General features: G+C 38.9%; 1 protein-coding gene across 1 annotated transcript; it reads right to left on the reverse strand.

Moving 5' to 3' along the window:
* Positions 1–6,184: 6,184 nt before the first annotated feature.
* On the reverse strand, positions 6,185–22,920 carry LOC139753662 (mitochondrial import inner membrane translocase subunit Tim29). Its single transcript, XM_071670301.1, has 4 exons — positions 22,758–22,920; positions 19,136–19,237; positions 16,794–16,968; positions 6,185–6,960 (listed from the first exon to the last, which is right to left on the reverse strand). The coding sequence occupies exons 1-4, from the start codon at positions 22,870–22,872 to the stop codon at positions 6,747–6,749; spliced, it is 606 nt and encodes a 201-aa protein (XP_071526402.1). The 5' UTR covers positions 22,873–22,920; the 3' UTR covers positions 6,185–6,746.
* Between the last annotated feature and the right edge of the window lie 1,774 nt (positions 22,921–24,694).

Genomic DNA, 24,694 nt, shown 5'->3' on the forward strand with positions numbered 1-24,694 from the left:
TATATATATATATTTTTTTTTTCATACTATTCGCCATTTCCCGCGATAGCGAGGTAGCGTTAAGAACAGAGGACTGGGCCTTTTTTGGAATATCCTCACCTGGCCCCCTCTGTTCCTTTTGGAAAATTAAAAAAAAAAAAAAAGAGAGAGGGGAGGATTTCCAGCCCCCCGCTCCCTCCCCTTTTAGTCGCCTTCTACGACACGCAGGGAATACGTGGGATGTATTCTTAATCCCCTATCCCCAGGGATAATATATATATATATATATCTATATATATATATATATATATATATATATATATATATATATATATATATATATATATATATATATTTCATACTATTCGCTATTTCCTGCCTTAGCGAGGTAGCGTTAAGAACAGAGGACTGGGCCTCTGAGGAAACATCCTCACCCAGCCCCCTTCTCTGTTCCTTCCTTTGGAAAATTAAAATAAAAAAAAATGAGAGGGGAAGATTTCCAGCCCCCCGCTCCCTTCCCTTTTAGTCGCCTGGGGATAGGGGAGAAAGAATACTTCCCACATATTCCCTGCGTGTCGTAGAAGGCGACTAAAAGGGGAGGGAGCAGGGGGCTGGAAATCCTCCCTTCTCATTTTTTCTAATTTTCCAAAAGAAGGAACGGAGAAGGGGGCCAGGTGAGGATATTCCCTCAAAGGCCCAGTCCTCTGTTCTTAACGCTACCTCGCTTACACGGGAAATGGCGAATAGTTTGAAAGAAAAAAAAAAAAAAAAATATATATATATATATATATATATATATATATAAGAGTGAGTGCTCAAATTACAGAGGTATAAGTTTGTTGAGTATTCCTGGTAAATTATATGGGAGGGTATTGATTGAGAGGGTGAAGGCATGTACAGAGCATCAGATTGGGGAAGAGCAGTGCGGTTTCAGAAGTGGTAGAGGATGTGTGGATCAGGTGTTTGCTTTGAAGAATGTATGTGAGAAATACTTAGAAAAGCAAATGGATTTGTATGTAGCATTTATGGATCTGGAGAAGGCATATGATAGAGTTGATAGAGATGCTCTGTGGAAGGTATTAAGAATATATGGTGTGGGAGGAAAGTTGTTAGAAGCAGTGAAAAGTTTTTATGGAGGATGTAAGGCATGTGTACGTGTAGGAAGAGAGGAAAGTGATTGGTTCTCAGTGAATGTAGGTTTGCGGCAGGGGTGTGTGATGTCTCCATGGTTGTTTAATTTGTTTATGGATGGGGTTGTTAGGGAGGTAAATGCAAGAGTCCTGGAAAGAGGGGCAAGTATGAAGTCTGTTGGGGATGAGAGAGCTTGGGAAGTGAGTCAGTTGTTGTTCGCTGATGATACAGCGCTGGTGGCTGATTCATGTGAGAAACTGCAGAAGCTGGTGACTGAGTTTGGTAAAGTGTGTGGAAGAAGAAAGTTAAGAGTAAATGTGAATAAGAGCAAGGTTATTAGGTACAGTAGGGGTGAGGGTCAAGTCAATTGGGAGGTGAGTTTGAATGGAGAAAAACTGGAGGAAGTGAAGTGTTTTAGATATCTGGGAGTGGATCTGTCAGCGGATGGAACCATGGAAGCGGAAGTGGATCATAGGGTGGGGGAGGGGGCAAAAATTTTGGGAGCCTTGAAAAATGTGTGGAAGTCGAGAACATTATCTCGGAAAGCAAAAATGGGTATGTTTGAAGGAATAGTGGTTCCAACAATGTTGTATGGTTGCGAGGCGTGGGCTATGGATAGAGATGTGCGCAGGAGGATGGATGTGCTGGAAATGAGATGTTTGAGGAAAATGTGTGGTGTGAGGTGGTTTGATCGAGTAAGTAACGTAAGGGTAAGAGAGATGTGTGGAAATAAAAAGAGCGTGGTTGAGAGAGCAGAAGAGGGTGTTTTGAAATGGTTTGGGCACATGGAGAGAATGAGTGAGGAAAGATTGACCAAGAGGATATATGTGTCGGAGGTGGAGGGAACGAGTAGAAGAGGGAGACCAAATTGGAGGTGGAAAGATGGAGTGAAAAAGATTTTGTGTGATCGGGGCCTGAACATGCAGGAGGGTGAAAGGAGGGCAAGGAATAGAGTGAATTGGAGCGATGTGGTATACAGGGGTTGACGTGCTGTCAGTGGATTGAATCAAGGCATGTGAAGCGTCTGGGGTAAACCATGGAAAGCTGTGTAGGTATGTATATTTGCGTGTGTGGACGTGTGTATGTACATGTGTATGGGGGGGGGGGTTGGGCCATTTCTTTCGTCTGTTTCCTTGCGCTACCTCGCAAACGCGGGAGACAGCGACAAAGTATAAAAAAAAAAAAAAAAAAAAAAAATATATATATATATATATATATATATATATATATATATATGTTTTGTGTTACTCCGTGAACCATATCACCACAACCTGCTTAGCTTTTTTAGTTAGTCAACCCACCTCACATTGTCAGGCTTTTTATTTTAATATTTCCACCTTTTTCCTTTCTTTTGGATTTAATGCCAAAGACTCTTATCTCTTAACACTGTCAGTACTACTGTACTTTCAGGCATACTCATCTTGATTCTAACAGAAATTGAACTCTTCCACATACTCCTCCCTGCTGGCATGTCTACTTCCAGATACCCAAAGAACTCCACTTTGCTCAGGCCTTCCCCATTCAAACTTTCATACATCATCCCGTCTCATCCCCTGATGCACTTTAATTTTATTTACTTTCCATTTTCACTCTCATCAGCTCCTGTATTATCTCAAATTTGCTACAAGGGATTTTTCATGTGGAAATTGCAACTCATTCACTTCCCATATTTGTATACCATAGATCTGCCCTTGCATTTACCTCCCTTATCACCTTGTACATAAACAGATCAAAGAACCATAGCACATCACACATACTTAATGCAGACCCTCTTTTAACATGCACCCTTGCCTTACTCTCCTGGTAAAAACTCTGTTGTAACTTTCCATAATCCCCATATATTTATAGCACCTTCCACAAGACCTCTGTCAACCCAGTCATCTTTTATTGTACATAAATGTTAAAGTGGTTATGCACAAATGAAGCTGCTTCATTTATTCCCAGTGCTATCTTGCTAATGTGGTAAAGGCAGTCAGATACCAAAAATAGCTATTGGGAATATATACAGGACAGTTTTTAAGTGGGCTTTTAACTTGGAGCTGTTGATGAATGGGATTGACTTTGTTCCAAGTCAGTTATTGTACTGCTTAGATTGCACTTTCTTCCACTGATGTCTCTAAGCTTCATTTGTAGACTTCTGGTTTGCTGTGTTCTCTTAAGCTGAACACAGGACATATTGTTACTGTTTACTCCATTTTATATCATACATATAATTTGCCAGATCTTTTTAATGTTGCAATATACAGGGAATTAGTGAAATCGTCTTGCTTTAGGTGTACATAAAATTCATTGCAAATCTGGGAAAACTCCTCTTTGGAATGATGTAAGAATAAGATTGAGGGTATTAAAATGCCTTTTGCATTTGTGGTTCACACATACACTTTTTAGTTAAGATATTTATTTGGGAAAAACACTGAAAGTGCATTTGAAATGAATGGATGAGCACAGGAACTGACTGAGTGTGAGGCAGAAATAATGAGGGAGTACTTATATCTGGATAAGTGGAGCAAGTGTGAAGGAGTGCAAGATTATATAATGAAGTCAGTTGAAGGAACATCTTTTTTACAGCCCCCAATTGTTCAGCCACAAAAATCCTATTAGATAAGATTGATTAACTTTCACACATTGATCACTCCACAAGTGTCATTTTAAGTCATTGTTGCCATTTTTACGTAGTTCCCTTCAGAAATATTTTATCTATATCATAAACTATTAATGTGGGAAATAATCAGAAAATATATTTGTAATAAACATTCACGATTACACCATATAAAAGTTGCTTATATGGTATTAATTTATCTTCTCTTTAAAATGCATGGTACTTTTTTGTATTTTAGTATGATTTTTGTATAGTTTCCTTCAGAAACACCCATCATAAACTCATAATGTGAAGATAATTATAGTGGGAACACACAATTATTCCATATAATTACACAGCTTATAAAATATCTAAAACCCATTTTACCCCTCAGTATATATACTAATTTTTTTTTTTTTTTCAAACTATTCGCCATTTCCCGCGTTAGCAAGGTAGCGTTAAGAACAGAGGACTGGGCCTCTGAGGGAAAATCCTCACCTGGCCCCCTTCTCTCTTCCTTCTTTTGGAAAATTAAAAAAAAAAAAAAAGAGGGGAGGATTTCCAGCCCCCCGCTCCCTCCCCTTTTAGTCGCCTTCTACGACACGCAGGGAATACGTGGGAAGTATTCTTTCTCCCCAATCCCCAGGGGATATATAGATATGAAGGTTAAATCGCATTTCAATTTCAGTAGTTCATACAATTTCCTTTAACGTAATTTTTCTATATATGTGGCATGACATGTTTCATGGAAACAATCCATCTCATCAGGTGCCAGTACTCGACAGTTATTTAAATTTCAACATCATACTTGGTTCCTGCCGCACAACACCAATCAATCTAGGCTCTGCACTGTCAGCTATGTCTGGTTGTAACCCTTATAAGGGAGAATGATTAAGCAGGGTAAGGTTGCTTTGGTTGACCTGGGTAACTGGGTGTGTCATGAACAACTTTTTTGATGTTTTTTTGTTTTGTCAATTCTCTCATAATGAGTTGGTTAATGCTAGGATGTGCTTTGAATGGGGACAAATTAAAGTTCTTAGTATTAGCAGTTAAGACAGATTCAATGACATCACGTGTGGCATAATAAGCAGAGCGATATAACAGGATTTTCAAGATCTATGGGGTGATCATTTTCATTACGAGTGTTTGGCGATCATATTTTTGTGGTCATCCCTTCATACTGACTGTTGATGTCAATAACACCTCTCTGTTACAGTCTTACTGGTTGTGCTACATTTATAGAAAAATTACATTATATAAAATTGTATGATCTACTGAAGTGCAATTTCACCTTCATACTATCATCACGGACAAGTGTGAGCATCATGTCTACACACACATATATATATATATATATATATATATATATATATATATATATATATATATATATATATATATATATATATATACATATTTATTATACATTGTTGCTGTCTCCCGCGTCAGCGAGGCAGCGCGAGGAAACAGACGAAAGAATAGCCCAACCCACCCACACACACATGTACATACATACACGCCCACACACACACACACACATAATTATACATTTCAATGTGTACATACATAGACATATACATATATACACATGTACTAATTTTTTATTTCTACTAATTTCCCTTTAGAATTGTCTTACCTAATTCATGAAAAACAAAAATGTTTCCAGTGTTAGGGAAATAGCATCAGGAACAGAAGTCACCATTCTGCAGTGGTGTGTGTAAACATGGGATTTTGAATGGCTCAAGGATCATTTAAATACAGGCAAAAAACTATATGCATTTTTGGAGAGCTACACTGTCTGTGCACGGAAGTGTTGAGAAATAATATTTTCATGTTGACCTTATACATTATACCAAACCCCTTCAGAATGGCAGCACTTGTGAGAACAGATTTGATAACTGTTCTTTCATCTTTTCAGGTTTTCATCTGGCTAACAGCATTGCTGGTAACTCTTGTGCTCGTAGTGCTTAGGATTGAAGGAGTCATGAAAAGCATGAGCTGGTGGGTGGTACTGTCTCCCATGTTCATTGCTGATGCACTAAACACCTACTTTTGTGTCATTGTACTTATTAGAATGTATCTAGATGGTGTTCTGAAGCCAGCAGCCCTTCGAGCTCTGTGGAGCTTTTCTGTGCTCACCCTTGGCTTCACTTTCAAATTTCTTCTTTGTAGAAAATTAATGGAACCTTTGCAGCTTGAATACTCTGCTGTCATGTCTCCTGTTTTTGTCCTTCTTCAGCTGATACTGATACGAGCATGTCACCTCAACTAAGTTAATTTCATATTGAAAGATTTAGTTTTAGAAATCTCTTCTCACATGCAGAAATTTAGCAAAGATTATTTTAATATTAAACTTTGATTTCAGTTTGCACAAATTAGGTAATGAAATGTATTTACAAATTTGCATTAAAATCCTCTGGGTTCTTTACCAAAGGATGCCTACCTATGCTTTTCTATCAATTTTTTTCACTAATGTATAGTACATTGGAATAAAAATTATTTTAAAGTATGGAAGGTTTATTATACCACTTAATATTTACGCAGGTAATTTTCATAAAATAAACCTGAAATTATCAAAGTAAAACACTGTAAAACACTGTTTTTTGTTTTTTTTTTCCAAAAGAAGGAACAGAGAATTGGGCCAGGTGAGGGTATTCCCTCAAAGGCCCAGTCCTCTGTTCTTAACGCTACCTCGCAAATGCGGGAAATGGCGAATAGTTTGAAAGAAAGAAAAAACACTGTACAAATGTATTTACATTATTCTTACAAGTCAACTGAATTATATATATCACATATGGCTGACAAAAAAGTCTTCCTAACCAAAGACAGTAAGATAACACAATATGTTCTGTACAAATCCTATGCTCAAAAATGTTTGAATAACGTTTCATACCATAGTGTTTGTTAATCAAAAACCCTGACCATGGAATGGTGCATGTTAACTTTGTGGCACTTGTATTTTTTACCCCTCTGGTTATCCTTTGTTGGTCAGTGAAGTCTGCACAAAAATTAATTTCATAATTGATTTCTGCTCTAACTGTTATTCAACACTGATAATTTATTTAAGGTTCTCTGCCCACTCTTGGGGATTAATATCAAACTCTTCCATCTTTTTATCAATAATCCACCATCTACCTAAGAAGCCAACATCCATAATCCTTTCATGAAAGGTTATATACTGTGGCTTTAGGTATTCACACTGACACTTAAACAAACCACAGACTTTTGAATAGTTGTCCACCCACAGAAAAGAACAAAACCCGAGGCTCAGTCTGAAACGGATATGATTTACCATTAGTAAAGAAAGCTGACATAGCCCTGGTACTGGAAACTTGAATTACACAATGCAAATTTTAGTACACACTGAAATCCATGTCAATGAGTTAAAACCTTGAAGAAAAACTGGAAGTCTTGCATGTCAACAAATGCTTTATTCTTGTCTGTGTGCAGATGTGGTAGAAAATGGACATGGAGAAAATTTTTCAACCAGCATATCCCTGACATCACAAAGCCATAAGTGGAAACCAAAATGAGAAAAAAGGCAAAAAAAAAAAAAAAAAAAAAAAAAAAGATTCACGACTCTGAACGGTAGATAAATCCATGAAAGTTTTCTAAGTCTAATGTAAAACTTATTCTTGAAGTTCTTATAAATATGAAACTTTTGCTATGGTCTATCTATGCCATACAGGTTTACATTAATACCCCACAACTCACAAAATCCAGAAATTGCAAGAGTACTGTACTGGGAGTGGTGCACATTTGATAAAATTCAACCCAACTAAATGGAAAATAATGAGGTAGATACAGGGAAAAGAAGCATCTATAAGTATATCTAACTGGAATTAGCTACAGGAGTCTGGTCATGATGTGAATATGACTTGGGAGTAGACACTCAGTGTATATATATATATATATATATATATATATATATATATATATATATATATATATATATATATCTTTCTTTCTTTCAAACTATTCGCCATTTCCCGCATTAGCGAGGTAGCGTTAAGAACAGAGGACTGGGCCTTGAGGGAATACCCTCACCTGGCCCAATTCTCTGTTCCTTCTTTTGGAAAATTAAAAAAAAAAACGAGAGGGGAGGATTTCCAGCCCCCTGCTCCCTCCCCTTTTAGTCGCCTTCTACGACACGCAGGGAATACGTGGGAAGTATTCTTTCTCCCCTATCCCCAGGGATATATATATATATATATATATATATATATATATATATATATATATATATATATATACATATATATATATATATATATATATATATATATATATATATTCCCTGGGGATAGGGGAGAAAGAATACTTCCCATGTATTCCCTGCGTGTCGTAGAAGGCGACTAAAAGGGAAGGAAGCGGGGGGCTGGAAATCCTCCCCTCTCTCTTTTTTTTTTTTTTTTTAATTTTCCAAAAGAAGGAACAGAGAAGAGGTCCAGGTGAGGATATTCCCTCAAAGGCCTAGTCCTCTGTTCTTAACGCTACCTCGCTATCGTGGGAAATAGCGAATAGTATGAAAAAAAAAAAATATATATATATATATATATTTTGAGTGATTGGGGCCTGAACATGCAGGAGGGTGAAAGGCGGGCAAGGAATAGAGTGAATTGAAATGATGTGGTATACCGGGGTCGACGTGCTGTCAATGGATTGAACCAGGGCATGTGAAGCGTCTGGGGTAAACCATGGAAAGTTCTGTGGGGCCTGGATGTGGAAAGGGAGCTGTGGTTTCGGTGCATTATTACATGACAGCTTGAGACTGAGTGTGAACGAATGGGGCCTTTGTTGTCTTTTCCTAGTGCTACCTTGCACACATGAGGGGGGGAGGGGGTTCTTATTCCTTATGTGGCGAGGTGGTGATGGGAATGAATAAAGGCAGACAGTATGAATTATGGACATGTGTATATATGTATATGTCTGTGTGTATATATATGTATACATTGAGATATATAGGTATGTATATTTGCATGTGTGGACGTGCATGTTAAGAGTAAATGTGAATAAGAGCAAGGTTATTAGGTACAGTAGGGTTGAGGGTCAAGTCAATTGGGAGGTGAGTTTGAATGGAGAAAAACTGGAGGAAGTGAAGTGTTTTAGATATCTGGGAGTGGATCTGGCAGCGGATGGAACCATGGAAGCGGAAGTGGATCATAGGGTGGGGGAGGGGGCGAAAATTCTGGGGGCCTTGAAGAATGTGTGGAAGTCAAGAACATTATCTCGGAAAGCAAAAATGGGTATGTTTGAAGGAATAGTGGTTCCAACAATGTTGTATGGTTGCGAGGCGTGGGCTATGGATAGAGTTGTGCGCAGGAGGATGGATGTGCTGGAAATGAGATGTTTGAGGACAATGTGTGGTGTGAGGTGGTTTGATCGAGTAAGTAACGTAAGGGTAAGAGAGATGTGTGGAAATAAAAAGAGTGTGGTTGAGAGAGCAGAAGAGGGTGTTTTGAAATGGTTCGGGCACATGGAGAAAATGAGTGAGGAAAGATTGACCAAGAGAATATATGTGTCGGAGGTGGAGGGAACGAGGAGAAGAGGGAGACCAAATTGGAGGTGGAAAGATAGAGTGAAAAAGATTTTGTGTGATCGGGGCCTGAGCATGCAGGAGGGTGAAAGGAGGGCAAGGAATAGAGTGAATTGGAGCGATGTGGTATACCCGGGTTGACGTGCTGTCAGTGGATTGAATCAAGGCATGTGAAGCGTCTGGGGTAAACCATGGAAAGCTGTGTAGGTATGTATATTTGCGTGTGTGGACGTATGTATATACATGTGTATGGGGGTGGGTTGGGCCATTTCTTTCGTCTGTTTCCTTGCGCTACCTCGCAAACGCGGGAGACAGAAAAAAAAAAAAATATATATATATATATATATATATAGGGGATTAAGAATACTTCCCACGCATTCCTCACGTGTCGTAGAAGGCGACTAAAGGGGACGGGAGCAGGGGGCCAGAAACCCTCCCCTCATTGTATTTCAACTTTCTAAAATGGGAAACAGAAGAATGAGTCACGCGAGGAGTGCTCATCCTCCTCGATGGCTCAGACTGGGGTGTCTAAATATGTGTGGATGTAACCAAGATGAGAAAAAAGGAGAGATAGGTAGTATGTTTGAGGAAAGGAACCTGGATGTTTTGGCTCTGAGTGAAACGAAGCTAAAGGGTAAAGGGGTAGAGTGGTTTGGGAATGTCTTGGGAGTAAAGTCAGGGGTTAGTGAGAGGACAAGAGCAAGGGAAGGAGTAGCACTACTCCTGAATCAGGAGTTGTGGGAGTATGTGATAGAGTGTAAGAAAGTAAATTCTAGATTGATATGGGTAAAACTGAAAGTTGATGGAGAGAGATGGGTGATTATTGGTGCATATGCACCTAGGCATGAGAAGAAAGATCATGAGGCAAGTGTTTTGGGAGCAGCTGAATGAGTGTGTTAGTGGTTTTGATGCACAAGACCGGGTTATAGTGATGGGTGATTTGAATGCAAAGGTGAGTAATGTGGCAGTTGAGGGAATAATTGGTATACATGGAGTGTTCAGTGTTGTAAATGGAAATGGTGAAGAGCTTGTAGATTTATGTGCTGAAAAAGGACTGGTGATTGGGAATACCTGGTTTAAAAAGCGAGATATACATAAGTATACGTATGTAAGTAGGAGAGATGGCCAGAGAGCGTTATTGGATTACGTGTTAATTGATAGATGCACGAAAGAGAGACTTTTGGATATTAATGTGCTGAGAGGTGCAACTGGAGGGATGTCTGATCATTATCTTGTGGAAGCGAAGGTGAAGATTTGTGGGGGTTTTCAGAAATGAAGAGAGGATGTTGGGGTGAAGAGAGTGGTGAGAGTAAGTGAGCTTGGGAAGGAGACCTGTGTGAGGAAGTACCAGGAGAGACTGAGTACAGAATGGAAAAAGGTGAGAACAAAGGAGGTAAGGGGAGTGGGGGAGGAATGGGATGTATTTAGGGAAGCAGTGATGGCTTGCGCAAAAGATGCTTGTGGCATGAGAAGCGTGGGAGGTGGGTTGATTAGAAAAGGTAGTGAGTGGTGGAATGAAGAAGTAAGATTATTAGTGAAAGAGAAGAGAGGCATTTGAATGATTTTTGCAGGGAAAAAATGCAAATGAGTGGGAGAGGTATAAAAGAAAGAGGCAGGAGGTCAAGAGAAAGGTGCAAGAGGTGAAAAAGAGGGCAAATGAGAGTTGGGGTGAGAGAGTATCATTAAATTTCAGGGAGAATAAAAAGATGTTTTGGAAGGAGGTAAATAAAGTGCGTAAGACAAGGGAGCAAATGGGAACTTCAGTAAAGGGGGCTAATGGGGAGGTGATAACAAGTAGTGGTGATGTGAGAAGGAGATGGAGTGAGTATTTTGAAGGTTTGTTGAATGTGTTTGATGATAGAGTGGCAGATGTGGGGTGTCTTGGTCGAGGTGGTGTGCAAAGTGAGAGGGTTAGGGAAAATGATTTGGTAAATAGAGAAGAGGTAGTAAAAGCTTTACGGAAGATGAAAGCCGGCAAGGCAGCAGGTTTGGATGGTATTGCAGTGGAATCTATTAAAAAAGGGGGTGACTGTATTGTTGACTGGTTGGTAAGGTTATTTAATGTATGTATGATTAATGGTGAGGTGCCTGAGGATTGGCGGAATGCTTGCATAGTGCCATTGTACAAAGGCAAAGGGGATAAGAGTGAGTGCTCAAATTACAGAGGTATAAGTTTGTTGAGTATTCCTGGTAAATTATATGGGAGGGTATTGATTGAGAGGGTGAAGGCATGTACAGAGCAACAGATTGGGGAAGAGCAGTGTGGTTTCAGAAGTGGTAGAGGATGTGTGGATCAGGTGTTTGCTTTGAAGAATGTATGCAAGAAATACTTAGAAAAACAAATGGATTTGTATGTAGCATTTATGGATCTGGAGAAGGCATATTATAGAGTTGATAGAGATGCTCTGTGGAAGGTTTTAAGAATATATGGTGTGGGAGGCAAGTTGTTAGAAGCAGTGAAGTTTTTATCGAGGATGTAAGGCATGTGTACGTGTAGGAAGAGAGGAAAGTGATTGGTTCTCAGTGAATGTAGGTTTGCAGCAGGGGTGTGTGACGTCTCCATGGCTGTTTAATTTGTTTATGGATGGGGTTGTTAGGGAGGTGAATGCAAGAGTTTTGGAAAGAGGGGCAAGTGTGCAGTCTGTTGTGGATGAGAGAGCTTGGGAAGTGAGTCAGTTGTTGTTCGCTGATGATACAGCGCTGGTGGCTGATTCATGTAAGAAACTGCAGAAGCTGGTGACTGAGTTTGGTAAAGTGTGTGAAAGAAGAAAGTTAAGAGTAAATGTGAATAAGAGCAAGGTTATTAGGTACAGTAGGGTTGAGGGTCAAGTCAATTGGGAGGTAAGTTTGAATGGAGAAAAGCTGGAGGAAGTGAAGTGTTTTAGATATCTGGGAGTGGATCTGGCAGCGGAAGGAACCATGGAAGCAGAAGTGAATCATAGGGTGGGGGAGGGGGCGAAAATTCTGGGAGCCTTGAAGAATGTTTGGAAGTCGAGAACATTATTTCGGAAAGCAAAAATGGGTATGTTTGAAGGAATAGTGGTTCCAAAAATGTTGTATGGTTGCGAGGCGTGGGCTATGGATAGAGTTGTGCGCAGGAGGATGGATGTGCTGGAAATGAGATGTTTGAGGACAATGTGTGGTGTGAGGTGGTTTAATCGAGTAAGTAACGTAAGGGTAAGAGAGATGTGTGGAAATAAAAAGAGCGTGGTTGAGAGAGCAGAAGAGGGTGTTTTGAAATGGTTTGGGCACATGGAGAGAATGAGTGAGGAAAGATTGACCAAGAGGATATATGTGTCGGAGGTGGAGGGAATGAGGAGAAGTGGGAGACCAAATTGGAGGTGGAAAGATGGAGTGAAAAAGATTTTGTGTGATCGGGTCCTGAACATGCAGGAGGGTGAAAGGAGGGCAAGGAATAGAGTGAATTGGATCGATGTGGTATACCAGGGTTGACGTGCTGTCAGTGGATTGAATCAGGGCATGTGAAGCGTCTGGGGTAAACCATGGAAAGCTGTGTAGGTATGTATATTTGCGTGTGTGGACGTATGTATATACATGTGTATGGGGGTGGGTTGGGCCATTTCTTTCGTCTGTTTCCGTGCGCTACACATAAACGCCCATACACGCACATATACATACACAGACATATACATATATACATATTCATACTTGTTTGCCTTCATCCATTCCAGTCACCACCCAGTCCCACGGGAGACAGCATCACTACCCCCTGCTTTAGCGAGGTAGCACCAGGAAAACAGAAAAAAGAGGCCACATTCGTTCACATTCAGTCTAGCTCTCATGTGTAATGCACTGAAACCACAGCTCTCTATCAACATCCAAGCCCCAAAGACCTTTCCATGGTTTACCCCAGACATTTTACATGCCTTGTTTCAGTCCACTGACATGCCGTCGAACCTGGTATACCACATCGTTCCAATTCACTCTATTCCTAGCATGCTTCTCACCCTCCTGTATGTTCAGGCCCCAATCACTCAAAATCTTTTTCACTCCATCCTTCCACCTCCAGTTTGGTCTCCCGCTTCTCCTTCTTCTCTTCACCTTTGACACACATATCCTCTTTGTCAATCTTTCCTCACTCATTCTCTCCATATGTCCAAACCATTTCAGCACACCCTCTTCTGCTCTCTCAACCACACTCTTTATTTCCACACACCTTTCTTACCCTTACATTACTTACTTGATCAAACCACCTCACACCACATACTGTCCTCAAACATTTCATTTTCAACACATCCACCCTCCTCCGCACAACCCTATCTATAGCCCATGCCTCACAACCATATAACATTGTTGGAACTACTATTCCTTCAAACATACCCATTTTTGCTCTCCAAGATAACATTCTCTCCTTCCACACATTCTTCATCACTCCCAGAGCCTTTGCCTCCTCCCCCACCGTGACTCACTTCTGCTTCCATGAATCCATCCACTGCTAAGTCCAATCCCAGATAACTAAAACACTTCACTTCCTCCAATTTTTCTCCACTCAAACTTACATTCCAGTTAACTTGTCCCTCATCCATACTGCATCTAATAACTTTGCTCTTTATTCACATTTACTCTCAACTTTCTCCTTTCACACATTTTTCCAAACTCAGTCACCAACCTCTACAGAGTCACACAAATCAGCCACCAGAGCTGTATCATCGGTGAAAAACAGCCAACTCACTTCCCAGGCCCTCTCATCTACAAACTGCATACTCGCCCCTCTCTCCAAAACTTTTGCATTTACCTCCCTAACCACCCCATTCATAAACAAATTAAACAAACATGGGGACATCACACAGCCCTGCTGTAGACCAACCTTCACTGGGAACCAGTCTCTCTCCTCTTTTCCTACTCATACACATGCCTTACATCTTTGGTAAAAACTTTCCACTGCTTGTAGCAGCTTACCTCCCACACCATATACTCTTAAGACCTTCCACAAAGCATCTCTATCAACCCTATCATGTGCCTTCTCCAGATCCATGAATGCTACATACAAATCCATCTGTTTTTCTACGTATTTCTCACACACATTCTTCCTCTAACACTTCTAAAATCAAACTGCTCTCTCCCAATTTGATGCTCTGTACATGCTTTCACCCTCTCAATCAAAACGCTCCCATATAATTTCCCAGGAATACTCAATAAACTTATGCCTCTGTAGTTTGAACACACACCTTTATCCTCTTTGCTCTGTTCAAACTACAGAGGTAGAAGTTTGTTGAGTATACCTAGTAAGTTGTATGGGAGGGTACTGATCGAGAGGGTGAAGGCATGTACACATTCGAGAGGAGAAGTGTGGTTTTTGAAGTGGTAGATGATGTGTGGATCAGGTGTCTGCTTTAAAGAATGAGTGTAAGAAATATTTAGAAAAACAGATGGATCTATATGTGGCATTTATGGTTCTGGAGAAGGCACATGATAGGGCTGATATAGTTGCTTTGTGGAAGGTCTTAAGAACATACAGTGTGGGAGGTAAGCTGCTTGAGGTAGAGAGAAGTGTTTAGCAAGTGTGTAAGGCTTTTGTAAGAGAAGGAAGAGAGGAGAGTGAAGGTTGGTCTGTGGCAGGGATGTGTGATGTCACCATGGTTTGTTTGATTTGTTTATGGATGAGGTAATGGGCAAGTTAATGTGAGAGTCTTGGAGAGAAAAGTATATGTGGCATGTGTGGGATGAGATGACCTAGGAAGTGAGTTATTTATTTTTTGCTGATGATACATCACTGGTGGCAGATTCAAGTGAAAAACTGCTGGAGCTGGTGACTGAGTCTGGAAGAGTGTGTGAAAGGAGAAAGCTGAGGGACAAGCTAGTTGGGGAGTAACTAATTGGAGAAAACCTGGAGGAAGTGAAGAGGACATGGCAGTATTCGAATGTAACCTTGGAAGCGGAAGTGAGTCAAAGAGTTGGGGGAGGAGGCAAACATTCTGGGAGCACTGAAGAATGCGTGGAAAGAGAGAACCTTATCTGAAAGTGCAAAAATGGGTAACTTTATGGAATAGTAGTCCCAACACTATTATATAGATGTGAGGCATGTACTATAGATAGGGTTGCGCAGAGGAGGGTGGATGTGTTGGAAATGAAATGTTTAAGGACAATATGTACTGAGGTGGTTTGATTGAGTAAGTAATGAAAGGGTATGAGAGGTATGCAGTAATGGAAAAGTGTGAGGTTGAGAGAACAGAAGAGGGTGTGCTAAATTGGTTTGGACATATGGAGAAAATGAGTAACGAAAGGTTGACAGAGGCTATATGTGTCATAGGTGAGGGAATAAGGAGAACGGGTAGACCAAACTGGAGATGGAAGGATGGTGTGAAAACGATTTTGATTGACTGGGGCCTGAATTTGCAAGAGGGTAAAAGAAGTGCAAGGGATGAAGTGAACTGGAGCGATGTGCTGTCAATGGACAGAAACAGGGCACATGAAATGTCTGGGGTAAACTATGGAAAGTTCTGTGAGGTTTGGATGTGGTAATGAAAAGTGTGGTTGAGAGAGCAGAAGAGAGTGTGCTAAAATGGTCTGGACATATGGAAAGAATGAGAGAGGAAAAGCAGACAAAGAGGATATATGTGTCAGAGGTGGAAAGAACAAGGATAATGGGGAGACCAAGTTAGAGATGGAAGGATGAAGCGAAAAAGGTTTTGAGCAACTGGGGACCGAATGTGCAAGAGGGTGAATGAAGTGCACAGGATAGAGTGAATTGGAGCCATGTGGTATACTGGGGTTGATGTGCTGTCAATGGACAGAAGTAGGGCAAGTGAAATGTCTGGGGTAAACTATGGAAAGTTCTGTGAGGTGTGGATGTGGATATGGAGCTGTAATTTCAGTCCATTACATGAAAGCTTGAAATATTAAGCAAGCTTTTCATTATGTACATAAGGCCAAAAGTAAACTAGGCTTCTCAAGTTTGGTCACTGCACCTAAACAAGCACAAAGAGCTAATAGTGAAGATCCAGAGGATGGTAACCAAGATGGTATCTGAAATAAGAGAGCTAAGTTGCAGTGAAAGGTTAAGGGCTTTAAATTTGCCCATCTTGGAAAACAGAAGGGTGAAGGATGACCTGATCTCATCCTAAGATATCCTAAGATTTTAAAACATTAATGACATGGACATTGAATATTTCTTTACGAGATGTATTGATAGAGCTAACAAAAATCAAAACATGAAATTAAGCAAGAAACTTGTTTAGAAGAGATGGAAAGCAGTACATAATGACAATGAACAGTTAATGCAGACAGCATACATAAATTTACGAAGTATGATAACAGAAAATGTTCAAGAGATAAAACCCCATGAACATAAAACTCCCTCCACACAGTACAATTAAATTACTACACCAAAACCTAATCAGAGAAGTGTGCTATCTGCCAGTAAACAAAACAAGTTGTTTATGAAGCTTCAAAGTCTAAATTTCAGATATTCAAAGTCCATACACCTCCAGGTCTGTCTTTGTGAATATCAGTCCATGTCTGTCCAATAACATTAAATGGGGTTAAAAAAAATTATATGATTGAGATATATAACCAAGTTATCAAAGGGAAGTTGTATTTCACATTTACCTTCTCAATAATCCATGATTATAGCAATCTACCAAGTAGTTGAAGTGTGCATTAACTTCCTGATTCCTGATTTTTTCACTTAAGATGGCAGATTCATTTATGTACTTCACAACTGAATCTTGGAAATCCTTCTCATCTGGATTTGTCTTGAATGCATATATAAATCCTGCTATTACTGAAACAAATGAAATGAACTTGTAATGGTTGTATATATAAACCTGATGATCAAGTAATATCCCTTGCAACTGTATTTCTCTTTATGAAAAAGAGGTTAGATTCATTACATGTAGTGAATGAGAAATGGGATACAATCTGAGCAATTTGCATTTGAATAAATAGTGCTGGTTATAATCTAAATGGTGTCGAAATTACATGTCGTAATGAAAAGGAAATCTATAGTCTCTACCTCTCTTCCCATTTACATGGGATGTATCAAGTGCATACAGCTTCTCGGTTTATCATCATTATGTAACTCTGGTAGGTAGTAGTTGGGGCAGCCAATGACCAGAGAGGTATATTACCAGTACTACCCGCCTTGGTATTGGGAGGGTTAGTGACAGCTGTGTAGAGAGCCAGCAACTCAATTGTTTTCAAGCTGCACTGCTTTGACCCAGGTCGCTGTCTTTTCTTTCTGCCTCTACCACATGTGGTTTACTAGCATTCTTTCCACAAACATACAATCTCTCCTTCTCATACATATAATACTTGACAACATAGCTCATTCTTCATAACTAGATTTTCCAACAGTGAGCACTATGCACTAATACTGCCTCTTGGCAAAATGGTAGGAACAATAGATAGTTATAGATAGGGACATTTAATTAGGACATTAAGTAAAGCAGAAGTTAGGAACATCACGCAGGAGCATTAAGTAGTACTTGGTAAGAAGTTGCCCTCTGCCAGTGGCCTGTTATGGGTGAGGCACTAAAGGATAAGAAGAAGTGGCACTAGAATTCATTAGTTAAGGAGACTCTATTGTCTTGACCACCCCCTTGGGGAAGTTCCAGGTGTGAAAAGGCGTAATATATATGTATATTACCATCTCATTTCCAGCACATCCATAGAGATGTGCGCAGGAGGATGGATGTGCTGGAAATGAGATGTTTGAGGACAATGTGTGGTGTGAGGTGGTTTGATCGAGTAAGTAACGTAAGGGTAAGAGAGATGTGTGGAAATAAAAAGAGCGTGGTTGAGAGAGCAGAAGAGGGTGTTTTGAAATGGTTTGGGCACATGGAGAGAATGAGTGAGGAGAGATTGACCAAGAGGATATATGTGTCGGAGGTGGAGGGAACGAGGAGAAGAGGGAGACCAAATTGGAGGTGGAAAGATGGAGTGAAAAAGATTTTGTGTGATCGGGGCCTGAACATGCAGGAGGGTGAAAGGAGGGCAAGGAATAGAGTGAATTGGAGTCATGTGGTATACAGGGGTTGACGTGCTGTCAGTGGATTGAATCAAGGCATGTGAAGCGTCTAGGGTAAACCATGGAAAGCTGTGTAGGTATGTATATTTGCGTGTGTGGACGTGTGTATGTACATGTGTATGGGGGGGGGGGGGGGGTTGGGCCATTTCTTTCGTCTGTTTCCTTGCGCTACCTCGCAAACGCGGGAGACAGCGACAAAGTATATAAAAAAAAAAAAAAAAAAAAAAAAATATATATATGTATATATTATGATTTTTTTATCATACTTGATCGCAATTTCCCTGTCAGCGAGGTAGCGCCAAGAAAAAGATGAAGAATGGCCCATCCACCCACATATACATACATAAATACCTATACACACATGTATATACATATACACATCATATATACACATACATATCCTTTTTTACAAAGCTTTCAACTGAAAGGACCTACTGGTCCGCGGCTTTCTGAATTCTCTTGTATCCTGGTTACTACCATGCACAATGCCACCCCAGCCTAAGCCTCATGAGGGTCTGGCTTCTGTTCCCGTCTTTGGAAAGTCAATGTATCAAAGAATGAAGGGGCCCATCCCCAATGCAGCCAATTAAACTCATACAACATGCATGAGGCATGTGGGCTGTTTCCTTACTCCACTATCCCAAGGGAGAAGAGGAAAGTTACAAGTTAGGATAAAGAGCAGAAGCAATTACATGTTCTCAAGATTCATGTGTGACATGGAGAATGTGTAGTTGTGGGATGAGTTCAGCAACCCATTTGTATATGAGGCAGAGAGAAAACACAAAAATCTGGGCCAAGGAGGGGAACTTGAGAACCACACTACCTTGTTATCACTACTCCCTCATAGATTTCTTACTGTGTTACACTTACTTTAGCTCTATAACTTCTACATCCTGCTTTACTGTACAATCAAACAACATACATGACGTGTATAACCCTGCTTTCAAAGGTCTTCTTCGACAGTCTGTAACTATATCTTGAGCAACCTCTTTGTAATCTTGGGCCACTGAAACCCAGTAGTCTCCTGTAAAATGAGAGAGAAAAAATCAGATTTCAATGTTGCATTACCTGTACAAGTTAAGCATTACAAAACATCATTAAATAATAATAATGGATAGGAGAGAAAGAATACTGCCACTGTATTCCCAGCATGTCGTACAAGGCGACAGTGAGGGGTGGGTGCATGTGGCTGGAAATCCTACCTTGTTGTACTACTTTCTAAAAGAAAGACCAGAGGAAGGAGCCAAGAGAGGATTTTTCTCTCTACGGTTCTGTCATCTATTCTTGACACTACTTCACTCATGTGGGAAATAGCAAGCACATATGGAAAAAAAATAATAACTTCTTTTTAAACATAATTGTACTTCTAACCTTCACTAGGTAGCATGCAGAAGGCACGGGCAATAACATCATCTGTTTTCATCTAACCTCTATCATAGATAATGTACAAAACCAGAGTCCACCATCCATAGCCAAAAAAGAAGAGGGATAGATGAAAGAAGATGAGCATTCCAAAGCTTAGCTATTTGAGGGAAGAAGGAAGTATCATAAAATTCAATTCTCAAGTGGCCAGTCTTAATATAACAACAAGGAAGTAGAGGCCAAATGCATGCTTCAGGCCCAAGGCTTAATGGAAGGGATACATGTAGACACTTCATAAGAAGTGACAAAATAAAACCAAAGAACAAAGAGCAACACCACTGTGAGATACAGAGAGGTATGGTTGAAGAGAGGTGATGCCAAGAAAATTAATGAGACAGGCCTTCAACAGGAGAGTAACATCAGCACTCAGGAAATTTTACCCATGACTACAGTAATAGCATATATGGCAATACCATATTCAACCATGAAAAAATAACATTCTTAGTACAGATGACCCCCAACTTATGATGGTTCAACTTACGATTTTTCAACTTTTTGATGGGGAGCTATTCAACTCTTTATTATAAAATAGGCTCTGTGTTAGATGATTTTGTCCAACTGTAAGTTAATGTTAAAGTTCTGAGAATGCTTAAGAAAAGATAGGCTTGGCTATGATGTACATTATTAAATATATTTTTGACTTGCAGTATTTTCAACTTACGATGGGTTTCTCAGAACATAACCCCATCGTAAGTTGAAGAGCATCTGTAAATACCATAATTTAATTTTAAAAATTTGTGCAAGGAGAGGAAATATTAAAGACTATTACTTCTTGGAATGATATTCTCATTATTTCTTATACAAAGTTAAAATTCTGATGTGATGGTTAAAGTCAAACATGGTTAACCATGATATGAAAAGAAAAACAATATATGAAAAACATATGAAAATACGATATGAAAAACATATGAAAAGAAAAACACAGTGATCATAACCCACACTACCTTCTTCCTGCTCAATCAGCACCTTAAGTGCTAATTAATACATTTTATATCGTAACCCACACTACCTTCTTCCTGCTCAATCAGCACCTTAAGTGCTAATTAATACATTTTATGCCAAGTCTCCATTACATACCAATGTAACTTTGAGGGAATTAGCTCTTAGGCTAAGTTCTTGCATGTATACTTCATGTTGGGTTTCTACCATTCATAAGGCATCTCTCCAAGGACATCCCCTATATTTTGTGGGAGAAGCTTGAAATATATACACAAAATAAATGTGAATAGTGAAAACCACATCTTGCAACTAGATAAATACTCATCTTGAAGATTTTGCTAATTTTCTGTATTAAGTAATGATGAGTTCTACTTAACTCTCACCAGGCCTAGCCTAGTTGATCAGCATTTCTTGTGAGAGGCAAGAGGAATGTCATAAACACTGCTGTGTTGCTAGGGTAAAAGTTGCTTTACACTTTTGTACAAAATTTCAATGTGATTTCATAACATAAGCATGTTGTTTTTAAATTAAACCTTACCTATTTTCAACCCCTTAGTTTTCATTATATAACAACTCATTCCCCATTCCACCAATTTCCCATTGGCTGGTTTTGCCAACAATGGAGTTTTGTAACCCCAGTGGTTGACAAGGGACCTTTGTACTATAACTATTCAGCTACCTGAAGAGCTGATAAAGTTGCTGTGCAATCATCATTGGGTTTTCAATTAGATTTTTTTGGTAAGTGTGTGTGTGTACTTAAGAGTACATCTTTATTTACTGACATACTAATTTACATGTGTTTACATGAGAAAGACAGACAAAAGGAGGTCTGATTGGTCCAAAACTGGGTTGTCTGGTAAAAAAGAAAAAAAAATCATTAACTCGTTGCAGGAGTTACATTATTTGCGACTTTCACTTGGTAGAATAAACTATGCTTTTAGTAAATACTTTTTTTCTTTGGCTAAGTTAAATATATAAATGCAAAAATACAAAAGAACATGAAAATTGTAATTACTCTAAAATCTATTCTAATAAGACAAATTGTGTAATGTGACTTCTCAAAAAATATGGGTAGGTTGCACATTCCCCCATCACTAGATGTTAACTATTGTCTTAAACAAGATTGATGATTATCACCTAGTTCTCTATTAATCCAAGTGAATAACACTGTCGCAAAAGCCACTCATGTCAATGAAAATTAAGATAGCTTTTATTATAATGAGTCCAATGAAAAGATGATGGCAAAATTGAAGTTTAGGTACACCACAAAACCAACTTTCGGATATAATTGAAATATTCAATGACTGCGAACTTATGGAGAACACAGTGATACTGGAAGACCAGATAATCTATTGAACCTGTGATAATAAATAAGTAGATAGTAGGGAGGGATATGAAAATCAGGGAAAATATATATTCAAAGCAAGCAACAACCAGTGAAACAAGTCTAAGAATCAATAAAAAAAACTACGAAAGCAGTACATCGCTGTTAAAGCTGAGATAACTCTATACTATAATCACAATGCCTTAGACTGGAACTTTACTACCTATATTTACAGTGCCCATTCCTGCCTCTGATATTCAAGGTCCCTTAAGCTGGTACTTAACCCAACACTTTATATCAATAGTGCACTTAAACCTCAACTAATTATGGAGCTGGTAAACTGGATCTTTACTTCCTCAGCTATATCAATGTGCTACATTCATAGTAACCTTAAAATGAAATTACTTCCTTGATTAGACTATTGGTGCCCTTAAACTTGAACTATATCACCTAGGCTACAGTCATGGTGCCCTTAAACTGGCAAATACTTCCTATGATACATTCACTGTTCCCTTCAACTGCAACTTAACGTTCTGGGCTATATTCATGGTACACTTATACCAGAGCTTCGTCTGGTAGGCTACATTCATAGTGCCTATACAAAGGATTTACATCATAAGCAATATTCACAGTGACACAATGAAACTTGACTACCTAAGCCATATCCATGGTACCCTCTACTGATAAGAACTACGGTAAAAATCAGCCCGCTTCTTAAGAATTAACAAAACTGATCTAATTTTGGCTTGGGGATATAAAATCCAAACATATGATGCCAAAATAATTCTTCCATAACACTGATACTATGTGTAGATAGAAATTCTAATTCACAAACCTTGCAATCTCAATACTGACTTACCCCACTTCTCTAAGAAACCCCCTTTCCATTTCTGTGGCAGTCTGACTTTCCAAGATTTTTTAATACTTAAAGATGACATTCGTCGCAGCGACATCATGCAGATATGATGTTCCATCTTCTCCGTGCGGTCACCGTGCGGCACACGGCCTCACAATGACGTCATACCAAATGATTCTCAGGATAAATGAATGGAAACATACATTCCATTCCAGAATGTTATCTATATACTATCAATTTACTATTACTGATGCACACTACGAATGATATATGTATATATATATATATATATATATATATATATATATATATATATATATATATATATATATATACAGGTGCAATTCAGTAGTTCAGATAATTCTATCTACGGTAATTTTTCTATTCATGCTGTACAACACGGTTCGCGCACACAATCCACCTCATCGGGTGTAAACAATTCATAATTTTTTTTTTTTTAATCCCAACACCACCACGAAAATTCCGTTTCTCCTCTGTCATTCTCGACTACACACTAGACAGTCTGGCCAGACAGTCAATTCAGTTCAAATGCAAAACATCAAAGTAAAAACATCAAAGAAGTGGTCAGCCTGGTAATCCCCCCCCCCCCAAAGACCCAAAAAAAAACTAATTCTAAAAGCAACACATTTGTACTTTTCTTTAAATACTGGGTAATACATTGTTTTTAATACTATGACAAACTTGATCGACAACCTGTTATATTAGAATTCCTAAATTCTTCTATTTCAAAACAATGACACAGTTTCAGTGATGAGGTTTTTCAATGTTACAAAGTTTACATGGTATTTTATCATTAACAAACTCCCAATGACATTTATGGCTTATTCTTAACCTCATTATTACAGTATCTCCTCTGGTAGATGCTCTGCCATGAATTATATTTGTGTTCTGTGAAACAATAGGTTTCATATTTTCAATTCCTTTATCCATAATATTCTGAATATTTTCCATTTCCCATTCTTGCCTCATTGTGCTACCTGTCCTACCTACACCTTTGTTTCTCCTTAAACTCATATTGGTCTCAGAGTCAATTTATCTTTATTTGTTGCTTCCTTAGCCAGTCCACCCACCATTTCATTTAAATGCCCATATGAGTTGGTATCCATATAAACAGAGCACTCTATCAACAATTACAAAAACATCTTTGCCTTTCGTTGATGCAAAAATTTAAACCTTCATGTATGGCTTGAAGTTTTGCACTTATAGATGATGAAGGCATCATCTCTCTTAGATATGTGTTCATCTAATATCACGACCTCTTCAAAGTATTCCTTAATTACAACTCCACATTCAGCCTTAATACCGTTCACTGAGCCATCACATCTTGGAAGACTATTGATCTTAGATAAGAAATTTTTTGAATTCTGCTGTAAAAAGTTAATCTTTCTTAGCACCCAACTGAAAAATATCTCCTGAAATTTTATCTTGCGACCATGGTTGATCCTATTATCATTTTCCAGAAGTGTACATTGTTTTACTACATTATAATGTATCAAAGTCTTGTTCAATTTTTGTCTGTAACTATTCTCTTTAACATAGTTATGGCTATTTTGATATTTCTTTAGCAAAAAACTAGTCCATCATCACCTCTCCTAACAATCCTAACAACAGCAGCAACAACCAGCTCTTTAATTCCCTGATGTAGATGTGGGAGATTTAATTCCATTCATGTAATCTCTATACGAGTAGTTCTTATTCATTATCTTATTATACTTGATCGCCATTTCCCGCATCAGCGAGGTAGCGCCAGGAAACAGATGAAGAATGGCCCATTGACTCATATACATATATACATAAATGCCCATACACACACATATATATATATATATATATATATATATATATATATATATTTTTTTTTTTTTATACTTTGTCGCTGTCTCCCGCGTTTGCGAGGTAGCGCAAGGAAACAGACGAAA

Source organism: Panulirus ornatus, chromosome 15 (assembly GCF_036320965.1).
Source record: "Panulirus ornatus isolate Po-2019 chromosome 15, ASM3632096v1, whole genome shotgun sequence".
Classification (NCBI taxonomy): Eukaryota; Metazoa; Arthropoda; class Malacostraca; order Decapoda; family Palinuridae; genus Panulirus; species Panulirus ornatus.